Here is a 24,961-nt window from a genome sequence, read left to right as displayed (position 1 = left end):
TAGCCAATTCACTAACCTCACAAAAATTACTCCTTTTCTTGTGCTGATTTAATGTCTTGCCATTTTAATTAGTGGAACTAACATGACGTGTCATCAGAGGAGCCCTGGAATTGACTCAGGGTAAGATGAAAAGAGAAATGGCAGGGGTAAATGGAACTTCTTTGGCAGAGAACACTGCTATTTCAGTGTAAGCCATCTTTAGAAATTGCATCAGATGAGTAGTGTTCTGAAGGTACCTGTCTTTAATTGAAGTCATGACTTAATGTATACACACTTGATCTCTGCTAGCAGTAGTACATGTCCTGCTGCAGAATACGGTAATTTATGCCTTCTCTGGGTTCCTGGTTCTCATGTCAGTTAGCTGCTCCTTTATTCTGCAATGAATGTTAGTCCAAACATACAGTTTCTGTCCTACATTGCCAGCAGTTTGGTCCTTGCTGAACTTATCTACTTGTGTGTGTGCCTTTAGGGCACTGAAATGCAGGGCAGGGAGCTACCAGCTGACCAGAGGCTGATAACCATGATATGGAAGTCCTAGAGAAGTACCACTTGGAGCAGTAGTCAGGTCTGTGAAGTTCTCTTCCCTGCCTCTGAAGCACTGGTGCCTTGCATGAGTTACTATAGCACCCTTGTGGCTGCACTCATCTTGTGAGGGCTGCTTGGATGCTAAGTGGATGTGTGGGTCTCAGTCCTCATTCCAAGAGTGCAGTCAGAAAATTTAATGGTGCAATGATGCATATTGTGCATCTGACCTTCACCTCTCAAAATTTGATGGGAACAAGTTTGCATTTTATATAGAGATGTGTTGACATCATGTGCTTACATTGGTGTTCATCCTGCTTCTGATTTTCCCATGTACAGTAAGCTTCCGCTGAAGGGAAGGGCTTTGTTGGAAACTAACGTCTCTACCAGAGTATTACAGCATGATCACAGGAGGGAAATTCAAGGCTGGCTTTGAAAATGTGAGCCACTGAGTTAGTAACACTCCTTCCTTTAAGTATCTTTAGCATTAATGTGATCACTTACATAATTTGGATCATTTTGTTGTTGCAGTTTCTTTTCCTAATAAAATGTAAAAAAATAGTCCAAACTTTGGCTACCTTTGACTTGTTACCTTCTCCTTCTGCTCCCCCTTCCCCCCTAAAAAACAGCTCAAGCAAACTTCATGTGCCAAAATTGATTCCTGTAGGAAAAGAGGCCACAAAAGATGTGAACTGTCTGAAATTTCTGTTTGTTTAAGCCCATTCCCATTATTGTTTTTTTGGAGGAGATTTAACAGCAGCATTTAAATTTAATTTCTAATTAATCTTGAAAAGAAACAGAAGATTAATATGTTGAACAATGAAATGGTAAAAAGAGCACATAAGATTTGCATGGCTGTTTATGTGGGTGGGTCCTGTACAGTGTATACCATATCTGCCAAAACGTAAAAACCGGGGAAATGTACTTTGAATCACAGAATCATCTAGGTTGGAAGGGACCTTGAAGATCATCTAGTCCAACCGTTAACCTAGCACTGACAGTTTCCAACTACACCAGATCCCTCAGCGCTATGTCGACCTGACTCTTGAACACCTCCAGGGATGGGGACTCCACCACCTCCCTGGGCAGCCCATTCCAACGCCTAACAACCCGTTCTGTAAAGAAATGCTTCCTAATATCTAGTCTAAACCTTCCCTGGCTCAACTTGAGGCCATTACCTCTTGTTCTATCACTTATTACTTGGTTAAAGAGACTCATCCCCAGCTCTCTGCAACCTCCTTTCAGGTAGCTGTAGAGGGCGATGAGGTCTCTCCTCAGCCTCCTCTTCTCCAGACTAAGAGATGTGTGTTGCAGCATTAAAAAGTATTAAAGATTTGGTCAGCCACAGTTATGCAATACAGGGTTAACGTTTTGGATGTGGTGATATTTCAGGAGAAAGTTGAACCTAACAACAGCTTACTAAGTAAATAGCTGAGTAAGCTCACAAATTTATCTGGACTAAATCATAATATTCAGAAAAGCCTTGATCTGCATGTGTCAGAGGGGCACAGGTGACAAACATTCTGAGGCCATATCTGGCTGGGGAACTTGGGTGCTGTGTGTGAGAAGCAGGGGCCAACAGGAGAAGATGGTAATTCAGGTTTGAAATGACATGGCATGATGGGACTTCAGGAGGAGGGTGAGCTCCAGAACTGCAGGAACAGGCCACTGGTGCCTTTCTGCTTTTCCTGGAGAAGCCCATGGCAAGAAATATGTAAAAGTGATGACTGGCTGTTGTTTGACATCTGTGCAGGAGTGCTATGTTCTAGGATCTCTAGTCGCTGCTGAGGCTGTATGCAGAGCCACAGGGAAGTGAATGTAGTAAGATTTGCTAATCCTGATGAGCAACCATCAGAGAAGGAAATCAGATTTTACAGGACCTTTGGGTGGATTAATTTAATTAATTATTTCCTAATTTACCCCAATAGTGTTTTTCTTATTCTGTTTGCCAAGCTCAGTGTCTTGCTGGTCAGCCTATGATCACCTGAGTCTTCCTTTTCACCCTTTTGAACGTTAATAAAACATAGTTAGTCTTTTATTCCTCAAGAATGCCTGTAATTTTAGAAATTATTAAAAAAGAGCAATAAGAAGACCAAAATCACTTCACCATAATTTTTAGGTTGAATTGGCATGACCTGATAATCTGAAAATATTTCTCTCTGTGTATTTGCTGTTTTCACATCTTTAGCATTTATCAGTAAGCTACTTATTTCATTGTTCTCATATTGATGAGGCTTATATTTCCTGCAAAATGAAGACAAAAAATTAGTTACTGACCATTCTGCTTTTCATTAGTGTAATTTGACCATTTTCATATAATAGTTCAACTAGACCACTTTGATTAGGTTTCTTTTATTTTCAATCTATCATCCTTAGCTTTTTCACATATTTTTCTTATTGTACCTTAATAAAACCAAATGATTTTTTGACGTAATAATTTTTTATTTATATTGAATATCTCCTTTCCTCCTATACTTATTTTGCTTTTTTTTGATGTTATTTGTAATTGCTTATTTTGCTACACAGCAGAACTACAATTGACTTTTTCCCAGAACTTTCCCATCTTGATTGTGGAATCGTTACTTTTTGCTTAATAACTGGTTCTTACAGAGCTTATACTCTTCATTTTCAGTCTTAATATTTTTTACTTCCAGTAAATTCAATAAAATTTTCTTCTTTCATGTGAAATAGTTTCTTGAAAGAAGTTCACAGTTTACTGCTTTATTTCCAGGAGATTTGGCAGCATGTCTGGTCGTGCCTTGAGTTTCTGAGTTTGCTGCAACCCTTATTTATTGATTCAATCTTCCAATAGCAGATGCATATGGAGGCTTGCGGTGGGTGGGGTTTTCTTTGCTATCTCACGAGTTTTTCAGAAGCTTAATCTGTAGTACGTTTTCCTAAGATGTATGTGCTATCTTGATGTTCTTCTAATTCACATCTCTGTTTAATGCAACAGCATTTGTTGTTGCATTCATCTTTTATATCTTGCTGTTTTACAAAGGAAAAGGGTAAAGTGCTGGATTTAACAACCATTACTAACATGCTATACTTTTGAATCTTTATGGGTTTTCAATTGATTTTTGACATGGACTTGTTTAGGAACATACAGAAGATTCATTTTATACTTTATCTGTAGTCATACTGAATGTATTCACTGCAATAGATCGAAATGCATTATCATCAGGAATGTGATGAGCATGCTTTTTGTGGTGCTTCATTCAGTTCCCACTGATACCAGTGGAAGTCTTTGTCATTAGGTTTGAGAAGGCTCTTGGTTAACAGGTTTTAGTTATCATAATTCAGCTAGAAGAGTTGTTCAGTGCTGTGAATGTAAAGCAAAATGCTTATTGCCTGCTGGCTCTCTGAAGGAACATAGGATGCTGCTTTATCTCAGAGTTAGTTGTGTTTTCTTCTCATTACTGTGTCCTTCTGTTTGCAGATTTATGAAACATATTTGCTTTCCTCATTCATTAAGCACTGAATGGAAACAAATTTACTAATTACCACCAGTGTCAAATCAGTTTAATTCCAGCATATAAAGTCGTATTTGTCTTGCTTTTATTACCACCATATTTGGACAAGAGACAGGTCTGTGTGCTAAAAGGTCTGTATCTATGCTTCAGAAATGTACTTGGTCATTTTTATTTCACGTCCCTTGTTGCCTTCAAGACATTAATGCACTAGAATAAAGCTAAACAGAGGTTGAAAAATGGCAATCCAGAGCATAATCTCAATAACATATTGAAAAAAGTATTGTCACCTGTCTCATGAGAAGCATAATGGCTCTGCACATGTCAAGAAAATTGACATTGACTTTTTCTTTGGACTGCCAGATTTATTAATATATTAAGTGTGTGGTTTTTTTTTTTACTGTCATGCCTCCCCCCCCCCCCCCCCCCCCCCCCCAATATCTGTCCTTTCTGAATGAGTTCTCATGTTAGAGATGCATGCCTTAGAATGTTAACCTATTGTATTTGTAGAGCCAAATGTAGTCCTGCAAGTTTTACTGAAGTGGCCACATTTAAGTAGGATTAGCTCTGATGGCTCTCCAAGTGCTAGTTTGGCACTTATCCTAGCATTATTTATGTAGTCACAGTCACTTTGTGCTGTCCATTTGCCCAGTTACCTCTATGGTGCTAAAGTGTAATGCTTTTACTATGTCTTGCACATTGCTTTTCTTCATATTCCATTTTCTTTTTGCTGGCTTTATGAAGCTGAAAATAATATTTTAATTGGTTATTGGCAGCCACAGGAAGTTGAAAAATATACACTAATTAGCTCTGGCTCTTGCCTCATTCAAATGAATATAGATATTTTAGTCTCCCTAACACTTACAGGGTCGATACTTCTAATTCCACACTGGATATATTAATGGGTAGAAGTGTTGTGCTCTACCGCATAGGATACAAATCTAATTTTCTAGGAAAAAAACCCACATAACTTTCAGCCTCTGTTTTTCTTCAGACTGACACTGTTTATATATTTGTTAATTTAGAGTTTTTACAATTTGGGACAATAGCTTACTTTTTAATAGGCTGAAATGATGTCAGGATAAAAGACCATTAAAAAAACATTAATAATTTGATAATCTCTCTTAAAATGCCACATCAGTGATAAATCTTCAGTAGATAACTCAAGATGAAGTACTCATAGAGATTGACATGATGCTATGCTAAGTACTGACATGACAACCAAAAGTGTGAGATCAGACTGCTCATATATTGTGCGACAGAGACTGCATTTATTTGTAGTGTGAGATGGGGCATTTATGTGCTTCTCCTGTGAGTCTGATACCACTGAGTTAAGAAAACACTTTATACCTGCTGAGGATGAAGTTTCAATTTCCCTGGAAGAAAAAAGTTGCTCTGCTTCTGTAAATGGAAGAAAAGATTTGCAACAGCAGTGAAGTTGTGGGTTTCTTCAATTTTCATATCTGGAGTGAAAGAAGCACAATCAGTGATGGTTGATGGAAGCTTATACGCAGTGAGATGAGGAGCAGGCTAAGTATTTATGTTCCCTGCTGAAAATTTCTGAACAAGACATTTTGCAGATGAGAAAGTATTTTTTGTCCTTACAGAGAGAATGTAGATAGGTTAGAAACTATATGCATTGCTTCCTGATGTTTCAGTGAAAGTCCTTCAAGTCAACTTGAACGTAGCTTGTGGATGAATCTTTGTGTAAACACTGTCCTGCAATGTACTGTTTTCTTTGTTTGCCCACTTCAGGCCTCTTCATGACTCAAAGCCTTGTATTTGAGTTATTTCTTTGTGATGATTTGTCTGTGCTAATAACAAATATTCTGTCCTTGTTTTACTTTCTGATGATTTCTTGTCATTAATAGCCTGCCTCTTGCATTTTGAGTAACTCTCTTTAGCAATATTCCTAGGAAAGACTAGTGACCCGATTCTTGTACATTCACAATTTAAGTAGACCATCTATGTACCAGAGACAGTAAGTAAATACACATAGCTGCACTCCAGAGTCCATAAATAAAGCTGGCCATGATAGTGGTTGTGTTTCTGAGATATATGTTTGGAAAAATACATTTTTCTTTTTTTAGACACAGTTTTTGTTCCTTCCCCTGATCCCTGCTGGCTCATTTAAAAGAATTAATAGAGATGTAAACTACAGGTCCTGACCATCTGTGACCATTAACAATACCTCATAACTCTTTGGAAAGATTTAGAATTATTATCTCAAAAAATGTGGCCTAATTTTAGTTTGGATTATGCTTCTACCAGTTGCATAGATGTAATATTGCAGATAATCTGTGAATATTGCAAATATTTAAATTTAAAGTTTAAATTTACTCATCTCTTTGTTATCTGTTTTTTGTTACTTTAAGTGAATTTTTTGCAATCTTAGAAATCAATGTTACAGATTCTGTTGGTCTCTTCTCACAGGTAATTAGTGACAGAACAAGAGGGAATGGCTTTAAACTGCAACAGGGGAGGTTCAGACTGGACATTAGGAAAAAAAATTTTTCACAGAAAGAGTGGTCAGACAGTGGAATAGGCTGCCCAGGGAGGTGGTGGAGTCACCATCCCTGGATGTGTTTAAGGGTCGTTTGGATGATATGTTGGGGGGATACGGTGTAGGAGAGAACTTTGTAGAGTAGGGCTGATGGTTGGACTCGATGGTCCCAAGGGTCTTTTCCAACCTGAATGATTCTGTGATTTGTTATGAATAAATTAAAATTGAAGTAATTTATATTAATCTTTAAAAAAATTCTTCCTTCTTATATTTACCTATAAAACATAATCACTCTGTAGTGACATTGCAAAACCAGAATTGCTTTAAATAAGGTAAAAATTAGGCAGAAGAAGACTGAACAATATTATATATATGAAAATGTATTAAAAAAAGACATAATGAAAAGAAGAAAAAAGGTGTGAGAAGAAACAAAGAAAGAAAGGAAAAATTGAGCAGGAGGAATATGGACATGGAACGTGGAAGAGCCTTATTGCAGACCTAGCACGAAAGAGAATCAGCACTAGAGAAGGATGTGCTGAAATCAGTTCAAAGCTGGTGTAGTGTTTGCTCATTTTTGTGAGTGTCATGGACAGATACCATGACCGCTACCAACAGAGCTGGTTTATCAGAACAGGTGTAACAAGGCAGCTGCTTTAACTAGATAGACACAGTGAGTTGGGAGGAGTTGTGATAGCGCACATATATTGCACAAGGATGTGCTGAAGGAAGTGACTTTGGTCGGTGGGGCATGCTTCCCTTTCTGAGTATCCTAACCCATCATTTCCCCATTTTTCAAGCAGTGCCTTTGCATCATGTCTTTTTTGTGGTTTGCCTGAACTCCTCCCAAGTTCTACAGGTGCAGCGATACTGCTGTAGAGAAACAAAATGGAGTGAGAAATCCTTTTGCGATAAAAGCATGGGCTTTTGAAAAATATGCTTGGTTCATGTGTAGCTCCTGCTGTACATGGGAAAAAATCCTCAGGTTTCAAAGAAGCTAGACTGGGTATGATTGTGAAAACTCTGTGGCTTCTACAGACACTCCATCATACTGGGATCCTTTGCTTCAGACTTTACGTATCTGTGTCCGAGCTAAGTGCGTAAGGTTCCCATCATTGTGGAGATAAACTGACAGCTTTAATCTGCCTGTCCTCTTATTCTCATTCCCACGAATCTGCCAAAGCACCGAGTATTTCTTCCCATTGATTCTAAAGGAAGACTGGAGCAATGACTCAGATGTGCCTGTATGCAGTATAAATATCTACTTTATTCATATGCAGCCAGTCATTAAAGCTGAAAATCGGTTTTAGAAATTGTCATAGTGCTTAGCCCAAAGGGCTGTATGTTAAGACAGTCCCTGAAATAATTTAGAATCCTGAGTACCAGACGCTTTTTAATTTTTTCTGTATTTTATATTCATTAATTATGTTTTTATTTAAACGCTAGTAACATTTTTTTTACTTAAACACTGATAACAATTAATATTTATCTACTATTTTTTTAATCCCAGAAACTACCTCTTCAGGTTGCAGCTTGAGGATCTCTCTCTGATACAGGTATGTTTTATGTTTGTTTTCTTAGTTCCTCTGCATGATGTAGGTAAGCAGGTGTTTTAAAGCAGATAATTAAGATATTAATACGCTTCATAACTGCAGATAAGTGTGCATCTGTTTTTGTCCTCTTTACCGCCCCATAATATATGTCATATTATCCATTTTAATGCCAGATTAGCCTTTGTCCCAGGCCATACAGACTTGATGTTACCTTACTGGGCTGTGATTTTGTTAGAGTAGATCTATAAAAAATGAGGCTGGGAAGAAGGATCACATTCTCTTAGAAGACTGTTCCAATTTATTATTGTGCAACTTCTGTATTCAGAATTTAGTGTTATTCTAGATAAAATATAATTTTAAAATAATGATTTTAAAAATTTTCATTCATTACTAAAGTTAAATTAGGCAAACAAAACAGAAAATGTGTGAACACAGGTATCAAAATCTCGGTTTCATATATATGCAGCTATTTATTGTTTAAAACTTGTTAGGACTTGGAAGGTTGCCTTTTAGATGCAGTTAGGCTTCACAGAAAGGTAAGTGAGAATCCCTGATCAATTTATTTTTCCCTGAACTTCATATGACTTCCATATACCAGCAATCTTGTCTTTCCTCAGTGTTCTGAGTGGTGTTCCTTGTTTAGATTTTGTTGGTTTTCTCTTTCATTATTTTTAACGTTGGCATAATTTCTAACCATCATTCTTGTATTCTTGGCTCTAAGAGTTGTTTTAGTAAATTTAATTGAGTTGGCTAACTTGCTAAGGTGTGGAAATAAAAAATACCAGTGAAACAGAAATGTATGGTTTTTCATAATCTTTTCATTTATGCAATTTAAAATTAGCTAGCTTTAGATTCAGTACTGTGCCTATTATTTCACGAAGTAATATTATACAGTTGAATACAGAAAAGTAAAATGCGTTCAAGTAAGGCTGTCCTTGTGATTTGTAGAACAGCTTGTGTATGCTTTAACTAGGCTTGCAGAATTCCTTTATCTTCCCAGATTATTAGAAACAAGAACTGAAGTTGGCCTAAAATTACCGAAAATTGCAGTATTAATAAATATTCAATTTTGTTGCTAGTGCTTAAGGCTGTGATGCACCAAACACTTTTAATATCCAGAATTCAGACTGTCTGCTCTCACCTTATGTGACATATTCAATATCCTGGCAAATAATTTGGGTTGAGTCCTGAAGATTCTTGTTGAGAGGCTGCACTCAGAGGTCTTCGATGGTGCTGTTGGAAGTTTATTCTGCTAATTCATAGATTGAAGTTCACAGCTTTCCTCTGTTAGGATAAGTATCAGTAGGCTGAATTCACTAATAAGGGAGAAATCTGTAGATTACAGAGGCTTATAATTGTGCTGACTGACTCAAACAAACACCCTCCCACCCCAATCAGCAAAAAATATAAAATGAGGACAGAAATCATACTGTTGATGTTACACTAGGTTACTAGGTTTTGGTCTTACGAACATGCAGAAGTCTTTAAACAGTCTTCTCAAGTTGGTAAACTTTACTTTTGGTGAAGTTTCTTATTCCATCGTCGATGCTGTAGCACCTCTGGTTTGCCTCTGTATCTTCAAACTTTTTTCCAGAACCCTGTAGGGAGGTTGTATTTCTAAATCAAAACCAAAATATGTAATTATTTTTTTCTTTCACCAGCATATCTTTACTACCCCTACCCCAAGTATTCAGTTTTTTTTCCTTATTTTCAGATCTACCATTATGACTCTTCTCTTCTTCCCCTCTGCTTCCCTTCTGGTTCTGTTAGAGTGCCCCAGGACAGCCCTTATCCAAAAGATGTGTTTTCTTGGATGTGCCAGTTATGGCAACTCCAAATCATCTGTGAGGTGCCTGAACCTTTGTTTTGATGCAAGGAAGCCAGAATGCAAGGTGTATTGTTTAGGAGTCCCAAACTCATTACACAACATACTGAGATTGTCTTATAATCTGGTAAGAAAGTATGAAGTAGTCATAAAAGTAGGTTTGGGAGAGCCCCTCCAGGTACCCCAGGGCAGGATCAGGGGTCAGTGCTGCTGTCCTTACTGTTGGTTACTTGTTTGAAATCTTGTTACAAGTCTTCAGCCATAAAGATGCACAACTTTTCTCAGACTTTGTTGGGAGATGTTAAGACACGAAGAGAGTCTCTGTCTTATGGTGGGAAGTATGAAAACTTTAGTAATGAAAAAGACAGTAACCATTCCTTTGGAAACTTGGAATTTAAACTTACCAGCTACCAACCTGAAACCCACCTAGAGTCAAGAGTGTTTTTACCAAATGATTCACTGAGCTTTACAGACCTTTGAGATAAGTTTTGTTGGAATGACAGAATCCTAGCTGCAATCCCAGTCATCCCAACACATTGTATAGGATTACCTCAGGTATCACTGAAGCAAACTTCAGTTTCTGAAACTTTAGGGCATGTAAAATTTCTCTCATTCACATGTGGTGAAAGAAATATTTTGAATAGGATATAAAGTTTGCCAAGTTAGTAATTAAAAAATAAAGTATTTTTAAGCTCCAGATCTTTCAAACCTAAAACTCTATTATGGTTGAGAGAGGTAGGAACAAAAGTGAGAAGGAAGGTAAAAGTGATGTGAAATCCTTGCAACACAGAATGATGGAATTTCACAGGAGGAATAAAGCATACTGTGGTTTAACTCAATACTGTATGTGCTAGTTAGCATTTGTTTGCTGAGGGACTGAACAATTTGACACTTTATCTACGGACAGATGAAATTTTAGCATTTTTTTTAATCACACAGTTTTCACAATAATAACAACGTAAAAACCCAGTTTAATTATTCTACTTATGTTGCTCACTTTGATTTCTTTGCATGAACTAGCCTTTGTAAAACCATGTAGATGTTTCACAAGATAATAAACTATGTTTTCACATCTAGAAGACAAGTTGCACAGTGAATTGCTAGATGTTAAGAACCTTTCAGTGTAGCACAATAATAATATGAAAGCGCTAGAAACAAAGCAACTTATATACCTGTTTATCTTTGCTATTGTGTGTCCGGAGGAGGAAAATTGCTGACTCTTCGTCATGCACATCAGATACTTCCAGCATGGAAGCAAGGATGATTGTTACAATTGACATCCTCCCTTTCTTCGGTTTTCAATTAGACTTTTATAACTGTTTATTTTCTTTACATTGATGCTTTATTTTTTTAGTTTGATTCATCATTTGAATCTTTTTCATAGTACTTTTCTATCTGGAAAATAAAGGGAATGCCTAAAACTTAATCTTGACTGTTGATGCACTTCAGTTATTTTTGAATAAACAATTTTCTTCATTTGTCATGCTTAAGTGTCTGTTGGAATGTGTTGTTAGTTTGTCCACACACTGCTGTTATGAAGATAAAAGGCTTCATGTTGCATGTAAGAAACTGTAACAGTAAAAATCATTTAATTACAGCATAAGCTTCTTTGAAAATATTTTGTTTATAAATTTATGTATATTTTTGTAAAGCTGGACATTGTATAGATAAAGTATTATTTTGGAATATTCTCAGACATTGCAATATCATCAGATATTGTTTTGTAATAGGAAAGCTCTCTATAAAGGAATAAAGTGTAATGATGACTCCTTGTTTGCAAACTTCTGCAAAAATTACTTTGGGCCAAAATATGTGTGTGCCCTGTTTTCTACAAGTGTATACCTGGAAAATAGTTTTGAAACACAAGATAACCCTTCTTTAAAAAATAAACAAAACCAGACAGCCACTTGCAATGTGAGTTCTCACAAAAGAAATGCAGAACAGAGATTCATATATTAAAAGGGTACTGTTTCCATCAGTTTAGTGAAAGTTAATCCCTTGTAAAAGTGAGGGTTAGAGTGCTACTAGATCGTATCAGACAGGATGTGTATCTAAACGTGAGCTAGGGCTATGCAGTGAGACATCGTTGCCCATTGTGGGTACATCAAAGTTGTCATCCCACATGTCATGGTTCTGTGCTCTGTACTTTATAGGAAAAGCCTGTTGTTTGAGTAAGCAAGTTTCATATGATAGTGTCTGTAGCAAACCAGTATTTGATGTGTCTCAGCAATTTCCTTTGTTTAGCAGAATAAAGAAGAATAAAACGAGTGAAAGCCTTTTAAGCTCTTGCTGGAGAAGCCTAAGAGTCAAATTGTTCAAAGCTGACTGTTGTAACAATGCGTGCATAGTGATTATGGATTAGGAAAGAAGCACTCATTGGGCTGTGGTTGTAGAAGGACAAATATTTTATAACTCTCACTACAGCAATAGTAGGTTCACAGACATAGAATGCCTGACTCTGCATGGTTTTGTTTTGTGAGATTTGCTTTGTTATTGCTCACTTCAAGTAATAGTAGAATAATCCGTAAAGCATTGGTCAAGATGAAAGCTGGATTTTCTGAAAAGTGTCTTATATTCCTTAAAATATAAAAGCAGAAATGTAAATACTAGTGTTTAAGTGAATAGAGTTGTTTTCAAAAAATGTTTTTAAAAAAGGTGATCTCTAGCCAATGTTAAGATGAATAGTGGGGCTTTGACATTGTGTACAGGATGGCTCTAACAAGTGTCTATTTTTCACCTTTTTTTTTTTTTTTCCCCAAATTCTTTGAAAAGAGAGCTTCTAAATTCAAACACTTGTTTGTGTCTACCTACATGACCAGTTTGCTGATGTATCTGTAAAGAATGGAAAGCCAATACATGCTGGCTTATAAAAGTGTTTATGCTACAATTGCCATAAACATTTTTACAAGCCAGCATGTATAAGCTTTTCACAAACCTGATAGAACGTATGCATCTTTTCTTCATCTATAAGATAAACTTCTTTACAAACTCATATTGTTAAGAGATTTACGGGGCACGTGCTTGAGTTTGTTTTTTTCATCTGAATCTTCCATCTATGAAGCCTGTTCTCAGATTGAGATGCCCAGAAGGTTGCATATGAGCCTATTCCACCTGCTCCTGTAGTTACATAATTCTCCTGAGATTTTATTATCATGCTGAATCTGCACATCTTTCAGTTAGAAGTACACATACCTCAAAGTCCATTTTTTAAAGGCAATTTTAGCCTCTGTGTGTATATATATGTACATACACACCCATTAATGAGGCATTGAAGGAATTAAAGGCAAGAGTGGATCTATGAATTGTCAGGAAAAGGAGCTACTTTGGAAAATTAATTTTACAGAACGGGATTCTTGCTGGTGTTTACATGTGTCAAAAGTGTCTGAAATACCTGTTACATATGATATTTCACTTTTATATGAGTCATTAATGGCTAAATGGTAGGCTAAATAATGAGTTAAATAAATGGTAATATACTTTGAATATATGCTTTGTGTTTATCTAGGTTAAACAGAGGGAATCTGACTTAATGATTGAGGTTTTTTACAAATGGATTAATATATATAACCTGGAACACTTTTATAAATTTTACTTTAATTATAATAGATAATACAATTTTTTAACAACACTTGATTTTTTAAAAATTTGTTTAAAGGAATCAAATATTTACCAAGTTTGTGATCCCATTTTGAAGATAACGATTGCTTATTATTATTATTATAAACTGAGATCATATTATGTCTTTTCTGATAGGCTTTCATAATCTTAGTTTGTCTTTTTGGCTAAGGTGGTATTTGGCCCAATCTAGAAAGAATGGTGTTCCAATAGAGGTGCAAATCACTCGGACTCTTCTTACAGTTCATTTTTGGGACCTAGGGTTCCCTTTGCTGTGAACAAAATGAAACCTTGTAAGAAGTCATCATGTAGAATCAAATTTTGACTTTTTATCAAATTCTGATATTAAAAACTTTCAGCTATAATCAACAACTTCAGAGGTAAAGGTAAGGAAGCTAAACTTTAATCTTTTGATCTTAATTTGTTGAGCTGCCAAATAAATAGAATCCATTAAAAGGCAGCTTAATGCTTTTCCTAAAACTTTCATACACTCCATTTCAGTCCATTTATTTTTTTGTTTTGTATGTTACTTACAGTCACTAGTTGTGTAATAGATATCATCATCTTATTTTGGGGTGAAGCTATCTGTGCAGAAAAGGAGATGCAAGAAAAACTTTTTCTGATTTCACACTTGAAGGCATAAGGACATCCTTAGGTTAGTTCCCTTAACTTGGGACAGCCATAAGTTGGCAATATTGAGATGCAAAGCAGACTGAGATTTAACATTCTATTTGGGTCCCTAAGAGGGGGAAAAATCCAAACTAAACAAATTAAAAAATCCCCTCCATTGGGTTCTGTTACCTACTTAAGGGTGAGGGGAATAGAGAGCATTCCTCCCTATTACAGATGGTTTTTTTCCCTTCTTTATGTGAAGGGAGCATTAGCCACCAAAGCGTTATTTCTGCTTGGGCCCTTCATGTTTGTGTCTGGGACGTGTGAATGAAAAATGCATAAGCAGAGCGGATAAGTTAGTGTTAACGTTCGATGCTGTTCCAAGTTCCTTGAAAGCTTAGAAGGGGAGGGAGCAACTAGTGCTCATAAAACTTTTCCAAAGAAGACTCAGATGAGCAAATTGCAGAGTGACCGAAAGGTGATAGAGCAGGTGCAAACTTCTTGGGTACTATGGATGAGCAAAACCTGAGGAGGTATTTGAACTGGTACCTTTTCTACATGGTGGTGCTGAGAACAGAGTTTAAAAGAAAAAAAAGACAACGCGCAGTACATATGCGTAGCACAATGCCGCTTCTACGCAATACCTCTTCCTCTTGTTGATACCCTTCTGATGGCAGACTGTTACATTTTATTATACAGCAAGTCCACAAATAATTAAATTAGACAATTGGGAATTTAAAGAAGAGTTAAGAAGTATTTGTGAAGCCAGAGCTAGTCCTTTGTGGCAGGTAGAGATGAACTTAGTGGCTCCTTGAAATCCATTCCAGTTCTTTTTCTGTGATACCATTAGTATTTTCATTATTCTGTTTTCTGCTCACAAAACAGTAGTTTCTGACCAAACTTATAACTTGATTGAAGCCAAAAAAGGATGAATTCGGCTAGCAGTGAGTAATTGCATATATGTCTAATCTTTACCCCAATGACCTATTTTACATGCAGCTGGAAGGGGCTTCCTCAAGCTAGATAAACTGTGTTAGATCACACAAATCTTGATCTTCACTCTATAGTGTATTTGTGGGGAAATTAATTACCAGAAGACAGTGCTCCATTTCTGCTGGAAAAAAATGTTGCTACTGAAACAACTGGTGTTCATAGATTCACCTACATGTTAATGAAGAAGATGGCTACTATTCTGAAACTGTCTTTGGTTGTATTTGGCTAAGTACCGATTCACTCTTCATTTTGAATATTCTTTCCATGCATGGGATTTTTCACTTGCATAGGTGTAGTTACATATATTATCTATTTGAGGTTTTTTTGTGTGTGGTGTTCTGAGTTCATATGCAGACCCCCATTGCAAAACTATGTAGAGGGCATATGAGGCGACCAATTGGATGTATGACTCCTCTTCTGCTCATCTCTGCTTGTTATTTATTTACACTTGGCTTCTACATAATTGGAGGGTTTTAGTCTCTAGAATCTGTAATTGCTTACCTTTCAGTGGAGCTGAAATTTGTCATGTAAATTTAGAAAGAGTCTAAGTGAAGCAAAAGAGCATTGGCAAATTGGCAGGGCTTTGCTGCGGTTTTGGCTTATCAGTATGTGTTAGTCTTTTGGGAGATGGAGGAAAAGAGAAGAAAACAGAAAGCCAGGCAGAGACATTGTCATTTTTCACTTATTTGCAGTATCTGTCACTGTTTTGTGCCAGTACTGAAATACAAGTGCAAGTGCATTTCTGGACAAATGAGTCTGAACACATCCATTTAGCTAGAGGAGCTTAGCTTTTTTATTTCTATTTTTTCTTTCTTACCTCTGCTTGTTTGGCTGCATTTCTTGTCTGTTTACAGTAATTTTCTGCTCTGGTTTCACAGTAAAGAAGAAAAATAGGTACTAAAATTTTTCACTTCCACTGGAGTAAAACTCCTCTTTTCTTTAGATATTAAACATCTGTGTTTTGTTCCTAAGATAAAGAAGAAGCCTGGATCACCTAAGTATATAATATGAGTGCATTTGTTCTCATGAGAAATAGAGGTGATATCAAAAGCTATGTGTGTACATTTTAGAGCAGATATGAAACAGATGATGTGGATTTTATAGTGGTATAATTCAGCCCTTTCTGATAATTTTTCCTGGTATGTATAGTGGTTGACCAGACCTGCATTATGTGCACTAAAAGTAATTGTGGAAATGTCTTTTCCTGAGAAGGTGACACTCATGTTTACATTTTCACAAACATGAGTCTACTGATACAGCTGCACAAATAGCTTCTGTTTGAAAAGAAATCAGGCTGCTGCTTTCCAAATATTGGGACTGTATAGGACCATGGCATACTTCAGCTAATTCTGGACTAAAGCAGTATTCTGTGACAACAAGGCCATACTTGTGGGGAGGGAGACAGGCACTCCTTTGAGAATCAGCCTCCTTCTATGTAGCCTCTATACTGAAAAAGTGCAGGAATGTTAGCAGACTGTGCAGAAAATGAAAGCAGAAAACACTAATATGTAGACTGAAAGCAGATTGTCTTCATTCTTGTATTGTCTTGCCCAGGTGGAGAGTCTACTACAAGCAGTTGCTGATGTAGAGTTTCAGCTGTTTGGCACTGAGATGCTGCAGTGCTGAGCAATTTAGAAAAGAGATGAAATATTCAGTATGTTTTGGAAGAGGTTATATCTGTAATACAGTATCTGCAAACATGATTATTGATTTTTGCTTACAGACATTGATATGGAACTTCATTGTCTGTTCCGGCCTGTAACAACTAATTTGAATTCAACCACAGTTTGTATGCCATGCATATTCAAAGAGGAGTAGGCTTAAAGACGCATCTTCTCAGTCAGAGAGAGGATTGTGTTTTCCATTACTGCAGAGATCCGTTCAACAGTTCTGCTAGGCTAATGGACATAGATGCTTTTGGGTAATTCTACGTATAGGAGGTGAGTTCAGCTTACACCTGTGTGTTAGCAGTCATCAGTATGTAGCATAAGGGCACTGTGTGGTACATAGCATACCCTGCCATTGCTTGTTGACCCATGAAATTAAAAAACCTCAACATTTAAACAGAATAAGAGAAAATGGTGGAGCAACCTCATGCCCTCTTGCCACTAGGCAGAAAAAAATTTAAGATACACATCTCAACACTGAGCTCTAAGGAGCCTTTGACACAGTGCTTTTAAAGGTTGCACCCAGCTGCTGAACTATGGGAAGAACGGGCTGTTTCCATAAGGCAAAAAGTTCTGCTCCCTTGGAAAGGGAGATGGAAAAATTTTCAAGGTCAGGAGACTAGTTTTTTGCTACTGCAATTAAGGAGAAGCAGGATTCTGAAATGTTCAAGGAAACAAAGCAGCCATACTGAGGGTGAGAAACATGGACGGTTGTTGCTATAACCTAAGGAAAAGGAAAGATCTGAGGAACCTGCAACAAGAATGCTGATGGGCAAGGAGCCCATGCAGGGGTGCATAGGAGGGAGGTTCCTGCTCTCCTAAATGGTTCAGGCCACAAAGGGCGAATCTGTGCCACTTCGAGCGTGTTACTTGCCCAGTCAATACTACTAAGCCCAGTGTAAGATGTGGATTGTTGCTCCTAAATGTTTGAGAGAGATGCTGCTTAGTCACAGCATAGGAATCTAGCCCTGGTCTGAATTGAGAATAGAAGACTAAAGTTATTTCGAGTTTTATTGTGATAGGCTTATCCAGTCTTTTGGGACACCTTTTGCCTTCATTTTGCCTATCCTTATTTTTCTACTGCCTTTTCCCTCCCCTGCTTTTAGTAGATGTTCTCTTCTCTTTTGGCATGTATTGTTTCACCCATCCCAGATGGTACCACAATATGATGCTTCTGTTGTCAAGTCTGGGAGTGATAAATCATGTCAAAATATGGAAATCAATTTATTAAAATTGAAAACTAGATGTGCTTTGAAATATCTGGTATTAGACATATATAAAGGATTTCTATATAAAATTTTTGGTTCAGCTGTTACTTTGGATTTATTTGAAAACAGGCAAACTGGAAACATGATTTGTTTAATGTACTGACATCATAAACAGCTACGTTATTTCTCTTAATTGCTTTATGGCTAAGATTATGGCCTTTAGAGAGCAATTCAATATAATGAGCATTTGGGAATTACACTTGTTCTGTGGGGTCTAGACCTGCCTGCCCCACTGCAGTATTTTTAGACATCTGCCCTCAGAATGGAACTTGAAGTCCGAGGTTAGGTGCTTAGGCTCTGTCCGGTGCGTGGACCTAGCTATTCACCTAAGCACAGGATCCACTGACATCTGCATTCTGAGCTATCTAATCCCACTGGGGAGGAATGTTGAGAGCACAGGGAAGCATAAATGCCACCCCTTTTTTTTAGTTAGGCATCTGTATAGAATTTGACAGTCCGGATTTTTTTTCGACATCACCCATATGCAGCAGGCTTCCGTTGTGAGTAACTTGCATCTAAAACTTATATTAAGCTCTTTCTGTCATGGTTTGTAAACTGAAATGGCAGCATGAAGTTGAAGACCGTGTGAGCACTATTGGTGCATTCTTAAGCAAGGCTCCATTGCTGACAATGTAGGCTGGTCTATTACAGAATTAACATTTTTATAGGTTTGTTTGCTATATGTTTGAGTTTTTTTCCTTTTTTATTTTTATTTTTCTCTTCTGATTTTAATACTAGCTTTTCTAGTCAGTACTTCTGAATTTCATGTGTTTGCTGTAGGGCCTGGAAAACTGTTTATTTTCTTCCCCAAATCTGTAAAATAATTCTGTGATGTGATGGTTGTTGATATACTGATTTTCCAAACAAATGAACAAAATGCCAAATGAAAAAGAACAGATCATTACAAAGTTATGGGAAATTAGAACCTGTAGGGTCTGTACTTGGGCCTGTTCATATATCTTGAGATATTTATCGTAATTTAGCTTGATGTAAGTAATGACAACGGTATGGTTTAAAGAAAACAAATTAATACAAAAGGAGTTTGGTTAGAGGTTGATATTTATATTGTTGTGTATATTGTTGTGTATATATTCAATTTTGAATATTACTACTTTGATGAAAACCTGTTTGTCTTTTTCCCAGGGTATAGCTACCATTGTAGTAATAAGCAATAGTCAGCCCCAAAACTGTTTGTGTTTTGGCTTAGGTTTTAAATTGACTGATTCAGTTAGGTTTATTAAAAGGCAAATGAAAAACCTGAGAAAATCTCAGAATTCCATATTTATGTGGGTACCCAGGATAAAGCAACATTATGGAAATCAATTTGAGGAATAATCAGTAACTAGGACAGAAGCAAAACAATTCTCTGTTAATTATTAGTTAAATAACAGTTTCATTGTGGCACTGACCATTTTTATGTGGTATGTGATGCAGTTCCTTAATGCTTTAGTCTCTAAATGAAACCTAAGGTGAGTATGATTTTTAAGAATTTCAAAATCACCTTGGAGATAAATGGATTTGTTAGTAAATATTTCTCATTGGGAAAAAAATAATTAAGTTGAATCACTCTTTTCCACTGTTTTGGAAAAAAACCCCAAATTCATGCTGTTATTTTTATGGCTTTCAGAGCTTTTAAATTGAGCATTTTGAATTAAATGCTGTGTCTGGTATGTGCACTTCACATTGTTTTCTGTTAATTACATTTAAATATGAATGAGAGGATGCATTCATTCTGAAGGCACATTGAGTGGAAAATGCAGTGGCTGCCCATTATTTGTACGTGCCATTGCTTTTAAGATATCTGTTGGTGGCAATCCTGCTTGTAAGGGTTATAGCCTTAGGCCTGTAAGATCTGAGACTTTGCCTAGATATTTTGACAGTTCTGAGCAATGGTTCTGTGCCTGCTCACGCTCATCTTGGGAGCTGAAATGATGAAAGGTCAAACTGTTCCTGTTTTTTCCCTGCCCTGTTACTATGAGATGAGAACAAGATCTAGTGAGAGGAGAGACTTTGTGGGAAGTAGAACTGCGGGAGATCATCTGCATGAGTATTCAGACTTATGCACACATTTTAATTTCCATTGATGAGATGAAAGCTTCCTCAGTGAAACTTTCTGACTCGTAGATGCATGGTTATTTTTGTTACTCCAGTAGAATTTGGCATACTGTTTTGTCTGAACACCTGGGCAATTAACAAAAAAGAGAAAAAAAAAATCTGAATTAAGTTTTATACTGTCAAACATACACAAAACCTTTTGCAATGGCATTTTTTCTTACTTTAATTAGGCTAGGATTTATTAATGAAGCTCGTATAATATGTCAGGACAGGTCTGAAGAAACAATAATGCTGTAAATTCATAGGAGATCAAAAATATGTCATCGTATATTTATGAACACTGCTCTAGGCATGATTCCACAGTCTTTTCTCACATGGCTGTCAGTAGTGTTACTTGTAGAATATTGTGCTACTCAGCATGAGAAAATAAAGCTGAATGAGTTGTACTCAACAAAACCCTGCATATGCATTGACAAATAAAAGCTGAGTGGAGAATTCCACATGCTAATGTGTATGTAGACAAAATCTTCCATAAGCTGACTTTTTTTTTTTTTTTTTTACATAATATGGTCCATACTGATGAACAGGAAGTAGAGCAAAGGCATCAGGAGACCTGCATGGATGCACCAGGAGCTCCCAACTAAAGTCAAACATAAAAAGGAAGCATGCAAATGGTGGAAGCAGGGACAGGTGACCCAGGAGGAATATAGAGATGCTGTCCAAGCAAGCTGGGGTGGGATAAGAACATCCAAGGCACATGTGTGGTTGAATCTGGGAGGAATGGGAGGAGCAACATAAACATTATTTTAAAAGAAATTAATCAGATAAGAACCAGCTGCTGTCATGTTGCTCTTTAAGTTATATTCAGATTATACACTCTTTTAATACTCCAGCTATCCAGTAAAGGAGGCCTGAGAAGGAAAGTTGAATCTTGGGAACCAATGCATGAAAAATCATGTCCAAATAACCTACAGAAGCAAGCTTACTGTGTAAAACAAGAATATTATTTCACTAAAATTTGTAGTTTCATTGATTTTTCTGCTCTACACTCAGCTATGACACACAAAAGGAAGAACTACTTTGAGTTTTATTTGGAGAGGAAAAAAAAAAGTCAAGTCATTCTTATTTTAATAAAATTATACATAAAACGTATGAAACTATTCATTGTACAATTTCACTTTAGTGTAGGTGCATATTAACATAAGGAAATAAGGAATGATAAATCTACCCAGACAAATGTTGAACAAATATTTGTGTTGTCATCACCAAATTTGCCAAAACTTCATTAACGTGATCAAATAACATGTAGCGTGATGAAAATCTGGTTTATAGAAGGTACATTCTTACTGGGACTTGCAAGATGCAGAGAAATATCACTAGACAGGATGAACAGAGGAAAATAATTAATTACTGTGAATGAATCTGATCAGACTGAGGCACTGTAAATGCATTTTAGAGTTGATGCAATGTACAAAACTCATGGGCAGCACAGTGCTATGTCTCTGCTAATCACCCTTGTGTATCGGGAAAGAAAATGCATCTTTTAGCCTGAGAATGCAGTTATGCTAGGACACATGCACCTTGCAGATGGAGTCGTGGAGATCACAGAAGGGAAAGTTCATTGTTTACTGCAAGAAGTATGTGAAAATGTGTTTCTTGTTTTTCTCTGTGAAGAAGTAATATTTACCAGACTTTTCCAGAACAGCAGGTATATGTGCAGTGCAGAACATAACAGAAAGGATCTTGGAGTCCCTGCTGGGAGAGCCAGCCATGCATAAACTCCCTGCTGCTTCTAAATAGCCAGCTGAAGGAAAAGCACCAGAAAGCTGGAGGTAACTTTTTCCAAAAAATGCACAGATTGAATCTGGTTTATGTAGCAAATCAGAGTCAAATAGATGAAAGAGCTTTAGTCAGCATAGCCCAGAAATGGAGTTCTGGAAGATAAAATCTGAGGAGAAAAGAGGATTAGAACCAGTAGTTTCTTCAAGAAGAACATCTGGTCTGGCTGAATACATTGCATGAAAAGCAGCCCTGTAAAAATGGCCACAAAATGGTCACAAAACTAGAGTATCTCTGAAAGCCAGCCAACATGAAAAAACGCGAGAGACAAAACCCACCCCATTGCCATGGCAGAGAAGATTCGTGGAGTGCCGGAGCAGGTTGGAGGCAGTGTAAGCGTACGATGAGCAGACTGAAGGAGAAAGGCTAACGTTGTGTTTACCAGGCTGATATGCATAATATTCAGCCAAAATTCTTACAGAACAGGTGGTTGAGACTCTCCAGATGCACATCTCTACAAAGATCTGCAAATGGCTGTGCAGATCCTGGGTGTAGTCATTCAAGTTTCCTGGCTGAAACATAGTCTGCTGGGAGCTGAGCAAATCCCAGTGACTGTCTGAAGTTATTTGCAGCTCCTAAATCTGAAATCAGGGCGGCATGTTGTACCTTGCACCTGGGATCACACAGCCCAACACAAGCACTCTGCTACCTCTAGCTGGCCTCTCAAGACCGTTACAGACACCGAAATGGAGTACTTAAATAAAAATACCTTTAGTACCAAAAGTAGGAAAGGGAAAATGAAACGAAGAGCATCTGAATTAGGGGATTTCCAAACTGCTCCTCCTGTAGGAAAACCTCTGTGGATTTCCTCGTGTATAATGGACTTAGTACATCTGATAAGCTTACCTGCTCTTTTGCAGGGCAGGATTTAGCATAGGTGTATCAAGCCCCATTTTTAGAAGTATTAAATCCATCTAAATTGGAACCTATTTTGGGGGCACAACCCCAAAGCAAAATGTAACTAAAATAAATAAAGTGAAGATAAATTAGGTGGAAGACTGCACTGTATCAAACAGTCTCATTCCCAGAAACACACGTGATTCTGAGATAAAACAGGATAGAGGTGATCAGTGAAAATATATAATGGACTAGAATACTAGAAGAGCTTAACTACTTTTCTATCTCCTTCAGAGATAGTTTGTCATGTCCCTGATAAACATTTTTGATTGTCTATGTGAAGTGGAACATCTCAGAGAGGCAAGTGAAAGCTGGAAAGTGAAGTAGAGTTAATAGCCTAACAGCTAGCATACTGCCTTTGAGTAGACCGGCTCATGTCTTTATTTGTCATCTGATTCACAGCGTGGATTTGGACCTGTCTCTCTGTAGCTTAATTGAGTTTCCTAAACAGTAGGATTCAGAAGAGACTTTGTTTTTTTCTCATCTTGCAGATTCAAGCTCAGAGAAGCTTTTCTAGTAAAGTTCTAGAGAAACTTGGAAAAGGTTTTGAGAACGGTGGGTGTTTTTTGGGGTTTTGGGGGGGATTTTGGGTTTTTTTGTGTCAAATCAATACTTTCCACAGGCATCTTTGTTATTATTGTTGGAAAAGTCCTGGCCAGATTTAATGTATTTGTGTGGTGTAAGATTTTGGCTTTAAGGGAGGGGAAGCCTGCAGGACTTCTCAGATGTGCTTGTGGTGCACTTCTGGGGCCACAGGCCACTGTGCTGTTAGTGCTGGCTAGTGTTTGTTATGCTGATGTTCATGTGACATAGTTGAAGTTTTGTAACTTCAGATCTCTCACTTTATGTCTATTTTGAATGACTGACAGATGAACAGGTGGGTGGATTTGGGTAATGCTCCTCTGCTACCCTCACAGTACGGTGTAGACCTTGCTAGAAGTACTGTAGTGGTTGTGCACATATGTGGCATACCAGAGGTGCATTAATCTGGCTAGTGCATGGATTAATGGCAGCATTAGCTGTAGAAGCGTGGACTTCTACACAGACTGTGCACCAGACTTCCTAATATCATGGGACTGGAGTAGCAGATGTTTGTGTTAATTGAAGCATGTGGAGATACCCTTTATCTCACCTGTCTATGGTATAGACATCACTTTAAAATGCCTGCTGAACAGACAGTGTAATTACTGTGTGGAAGTTTATAAATACTGTAATTACTGATTCTGATGTTAATGCACTGTTATGATAACCATGGAAATATTGGTTGAGTCCCTTTTCCTACTGGAATTTGTTTTCCCTTCTGTTTTGTTTTCAGAAGAGGAGAACAAAGGCAAATTTTGCAACACAGGCTTCAGAGCAGTCAGACCATGTTTGGTATAAGTCACATCAAAAAAAGGAATATCTAAATCTGCTTTTTCTTGTCTTGAAAGTAAATAGACTGTTGCAGGTTCCTACAGCAAGTTTTAGAGAAGTGGATTGACTTTTTTTGTATTTGTCATCTCCTTGATTAGCAGAGAACTCTGTGATGTGCCTGAGACCATGAAGAGTGTTTAATTCTTCGGGACAGTGGAAAACAAGTTCCTCGCAGGGGGAATGTTTGGTTTCTTATATAAGTTCTACTGCTGTTGCTGTCATTGCTACTAGGACAATTGGAGACAAACAACTGTTTGTCTCCTGTGTATGCATTATGCAGTGCAACCACTCTGCAAATTTCTTGTAAAAAATGCCACCCTTACAGACTTCATCTAGGATATATTCTTCCCTTCCTGTGCCTTATTCCTAGTATCATGTCTATTAGGTTGAACTGCATGCTTGAATCCTGCAAATAGCTTATAAAACTGAGCTGACTGACTGGAAATCTGATGGATAATCCTGTTGGTAGACAAAGAGAAAGGAGAGCTGAGGTTGCTCTTTCATGGTGGTGTCAACTCTGCAGGACTGTCTGGTGTAAGATGAATGAAAACATATTAGTTTTGGAGAACAGATGGGGATATGAATACACACGAGCAATTGATTTATGAACAGATTAATGCTGGGGGTAGGGTTGCTGCTTTTAATAGGCATAGATAGTTATGTCTTGATATGCTTTAATATCTACCTAATGAGAAGAAATTTGCATCACTTTTTTTCTAGTTTCAAGAGGCT

The 24,961-nt window shown here is 37.3% G+C and overlaps 1 protein-coding gene across 4 annotated transcripts in view; it reads left to right on the top strand.

Moving 5' to 3' along the window:
- SEMA5A (semaphorin 5A) overlaps positions 1-24,961 on the top strand; it is a 353,854-nt gene that overhangs the window by 141,225 nt on the left and 187,668 nt on the right. For all 4 annotated transcript variants that reach the window (XM_074825752.1, XM_074825742.1, XM_074825761.1 and 1 more), the window contains one exon: positions 8,003-8,048. In XM_074825752.1, the coding sequence (XP_074681853.1) occupies positions 8,003-8,048 (46 nt within the window). The remainder of the gene's footprint in view (positions 1-8,002; positions 8,049-24,961) is intronic.

The sequence above is a fragment of the Strix aluco genome, chromosome 1, assembly GCF_031877795.1.
Source record: "Strix aluco isolate bStrAlu1 chromosome 1, bStrAlu1.hap1, whole genome shotgun sequence".
In the NCBI taxonomy this organism is placed as follows: domain Eukaryota; kingdom Metazoa; phylum Chordata; class Aves; order Strigiformes; family Strigidae; genus Strix; species Strix aluco.
This window is presented reverse-complemented; position numbering and strand designations above follow the sequence as displayed.